The 4,081-nt window shown below is 47.2% G+C and overlaps 1 protein-coding gene across 1 annotated transcript in view; it reads right to left on the bottom strand.

The window, feature by feature from the left end:
- Nucleotides 1–544: 544 nt before the first annotated feature.
- LOC111963740 (sodium-dependent phosphate transport protein 2A-like) overlaps nt 545–4,081 on the bottom strand; it is a 28,617-nt gene continuing 25,080 nt past the window's right edge. Inside the window, 2 exon segments of the mRNA XM_023987234.2 lie at nt 545–2,507; nt 2,960–3,084. Coding sequence (XP_023843002.2) covers nt 1,788–2,507; nt 2,960–3,084 — 845 coding nt within the window. The 3' untranslated portion in view covers nt 545–1,787.

The raw sequence follows: 4,081 nt of genomic DNA, 5'->3' as shown, positions 1-4,081 counted from the left end.
GTAAGATGTAGTGTAGGGCTCTGTACTGTAGATGTAGTGTGGGCTCTGTACTGTAAGCTGTAGTGTAGGGCTTTGTACTGTAAGATAGTGTGGGCTCTGTACTGTAAGCTGTAGTGTAGGGCTCTGTATGTAAGCTGTAGTGTAGGGCTCTTGTACTGTAAGATGTAGTGTAGGGCTCTGTACTGTAAGATGTAGTGTAGGGCTCTGTACTGTAAGATGTAGTGTAGGGCTCTGTACTGTAAGATGTAGGTGTAGGGCTCTGTACTGTAAGATGTAGTGTAGGGCTCTGTACTGTAAGATGTAGTGTAGGGCTCTGTACTGTAAGATGTGTGTTGGGCTCTGTACTGTAAGATGTAGTGTGGGCTCTGTACTGTAAGATGTAGTGTAGGGCTCTGTACTGTAAGCTGTAGTGTAGGGCTCTGTACTGTAAGATGTAGTGAGGGCTCTGTACTGTAAGCTGTAGTGTAGGGCTCTGTACTGTAAGCTGTAGTGTAGGGCTCTGTACTGTAAGATGTAGTGTAGGGTCTGTACGTAAGCTGTAGTGTAGGGCTCTGTACTGTAAGATGTAGTGTAGGGCTCTGTACTATAAGATGTAGTGTAGGGCTCTGTACTGTAAGCTGTACTATAGGGCTCTGTACTGTAAGGCTATGTAGGCCTCTGTCACAAGAAAAGTAGTCTACACTTAAATAGGTCTTCCTCAGGAACTTCTTATGCAATAAAAACATGCCATCTCATGGCTGCTCTTCATCTATCGTCCTTGGCTATTATGGATGATTTTAAACTCCCTATCTGCCGACTGTTAGATGTGGTATATTCTGAATCTCTTGTCCGTCTCAGCTCGGTTGGAGAAACTGGTCCGGGGAAAAGCCCTGCTCTAATGTGTCTTTTAAATAGGAAAGACAGATTCATGTCTTTCTGTGTTACACACAGTTGACTTGATACAATTGCTTCCCATCTCATCTCAAATATGAAACTCCTATATGTACAATAATTGTGATTTTGAACAAAATGATCAAATGATCTCATTTTAACTCTCTGGAATATGCATGTGGTTAAAAGTACCAATTGTTCAAAGAGTAGCGAGGAGACGTTAAGCCTGAAATGTATTGAAACTGGGGAAATCACTTGCCATTATGCCACCAAATGGATGTTTAATCAACCATTCAGAGCCCCGTTGCTTTATAATTAGCGAGTGGAGGCGTCCATTCCCTCCTATATAGCTTCAATTACGCAGCCATTCATATGCATAACTTGTATTGTTTTTTTAAGGCCTTTTAATTGGCTGAGTGTTTTTTGTCGTTCTATTCAATCAGACTTCCTGCATTTTCAGCAGAGAGACAGACATTTACTGTCTCTCCTGACTGACAGCAAAGAGGAAGAAGTGTTTGTTTTGACAGAAAGTCAATTGCAATCCTGATTGTGGGAAATTATAATATCATACATATGTCCTGTAGGCAATAGGCCCAAACATTTGTCTGGAAATAGAGTTACTGTGAGTAAATAATAAACTCTTAAGGATTCCTTGGCTTTGAAGTACAGTGCATGACATAACTCAACTACAGTAAACATTGTTTTGTAGCTGCTGGCATCATGCATGATTTCTGCAATCCATAAAGGAACTGACTGTGAGTGGAGTCATGTTTTCATGCAACCATAAGCTCCTACAGTTTTTGCTCCAGTCTCGTTGTTCCATAACATTAGATCATCACTGCTCATTTCTTGCAGTCCACGATGCTGCTTTCACAAGATATCTGCTCTGTCTCCCTGTTGTTCCAGTGTCATATGTTCTACAGACGTGTGCTCCTGACCCTGTCTACCCCCTGGGACATTACCACTGTGGGGGCTTCGTCCACCCCCTGGGACATTACCACTGTGGGGGCTTCGTCCACCCCCTGGGACATTACCACTGTGGGGGTTTCGTGTGCCCCCTGGGACATTACCAATGTGGGGGCTTCGTCTGCCCCCTGGGACATTACCACTGTGGGGGCTTCGTCTGCCCCCTGGGACATTACCACTGTGGGGGCTTCGTCTATGTAACACAGAACAAGGTTGTCCAAAGCCTTCTGAGGACCATCACGGTCCATGGAGCACTGTATCAGACCAGGCTCGCTGGCTCCTTTAGCGCAGCACAGGGTCACCTTGGTGATTAGGGTATCCAGGGGTTGAAGGGAATGCATCCAGAGAGGCAGGAAGTCCCAGCTCTGCAGCCTCACTGGCAGACAGCCTGGCCTGTGTACCTGCAGGATGTTCACCACAGACACCAAGAGGAGGGCCACAGCGAAGGGCACGCCCACCCCAGCCATCATCTGCCAGCCTGCCATGGAGAGGGCGAAGACGAGCGAGGGCAGGATCAGGAAGCACAGAAGTAGGTAGAGTACAGAAAACCAGCGATACTTGGCCGTGCGCTGCCCCAAAGTCCTGGCCATACGGATGGGCAGGCGGGTGCTGGGCACAGGGTACCACAGCAGAATGCCCAGTATGTTGAAGAAGAAATGACACAAGGCGACCTGTAGAACAGACCAGGGTAATGTAATGACAGAGATATGATGGAACAGAAGACCCTGTAAACAGACCAGGGTAATGTAATGACAGAGATATGATNAACAGACCAGGGTAATGTAATGACAGAGATATGATGGAACAGAAGACCCTGTAAACAGACCAGGGTAATGTAATGACAGAGATATGATAGGACAGAAGACCCTGTAGAACAGACCAGGGTAATGTAATGAGAAAAATATGATAGGACAGAAGACCCTGTAAACAGACAAGCCCCCCCGTGCTTCTACATCTGCATTGCTCGCTGTTTGGGGTTTTAGGCTGGGTTTCTGTACAGCATGTTGTGACATCGGCTGATGTAAAAAGGGCTTTATAAATGCATTTGATTGATTGATTGATTGGAAAGGATAACAAAAACAGTCATGTAAAGTTCCAGTGTAAAAGGATGAGATTTCTGTACCTGGAAAGCTGCCGCCAGCTTGTCCCCTGGGCTTGCCAATGCTGCCAGGATAGCTGTGGTGGTTGTGCCAATGTTTGACCCCAGGGTCAAAGGGTAGGCACGTTCAATGCTGATAACACCAATACCTGAGAGCACAAAATACAATAGCATCACAGAGCCATGTGATGGGGCTGCAACTCCATAGACTGAAGCTTTATTTAGTAGAGGAATCACATGGTTGGTGAGGAGATAGCATTATCTAGTTCCAGTTAAGGAACTGCTGGCTGGAGCAACAACACGTCTGATAAGTTGATCACCAACACTGGGGCCCCTCAGGGGTGTGTACTTAGTCCCCTCCTGTACTCCCTGTTCACCMACGACTGCGTGGCCAAACACAACTCCAACACCATCATTACATTTTCTGATGACACAACAGTGGTAGGCCTGATCACCGAMAACGATGAGACAGCCTACAGGGAGGAGGTCAGAGAACTGTCAGTGTGGTGCCAGGACAACAACCTCTCCCTCAATGTGAGCAAGACAAAGGARCTGATCGTGGACTACAGGAAAAGGTGGGCCGAACAKGCCCCCATTAACATCAACCGGGCTGTAGTGGAGCGGGTCGAGACTTTCCTTGGTGTCCACATCATCAATGATCTATCATGGTCCTAACATACCAAGACAGTCGTGAAGAGGGCACGACAACACCTTTTCCCCTCAGGAGACTGAAAAGATTTGGCATGGGTCCCCAGATCCTCAAAAGGTTCTACAGCTGCACCATCGAGAGCATCCTGACCAGTTGCATCACTGCCTGGTATGGCAAATGCTCGGCATCTGACCAAGGGTAGTGCAAATGGCGCAGTACATCACTGGGGCCAACCTTCCTGCCATCCAGGACCTATATAATAGGCGGTGTCAGAGGAAAGCCCATAAAATTGTCAGAGACTCCAGTCACCCAAGTTATAGACTGTTTTCTCTGCTACCGCACGGCAAGCGGTACCGGAGCGCCAAGTCTAGGACCAAGACGCTCCTCAATAGCTTCTACCCCCAAGCCATAAGACTGCTGAACAATTAACTAAATCGCCACCGGACAATCCACACCCCCCCCCCTACATGTACAAATGACCTCAAACCTGTACCCCC

Source organism: Salvelinus sp. IW2-2015, linkage group LG5 (genome assembly GCF_002910315.2).
Source record: "Salvelinus sp. IW2-2015 linkage group LG5, ASM291031v2, whole genome shotgun sequence".
NCBI lineage: Eukaryota > Metazoa > Chordata > Actinopteri > Salmoniformes > Salmonidae > Salvelinus > Salvelinus sp. IW2-2015.
This window is presented reverse-complemented; position numbering and strand designations above follow the sequence as displayed.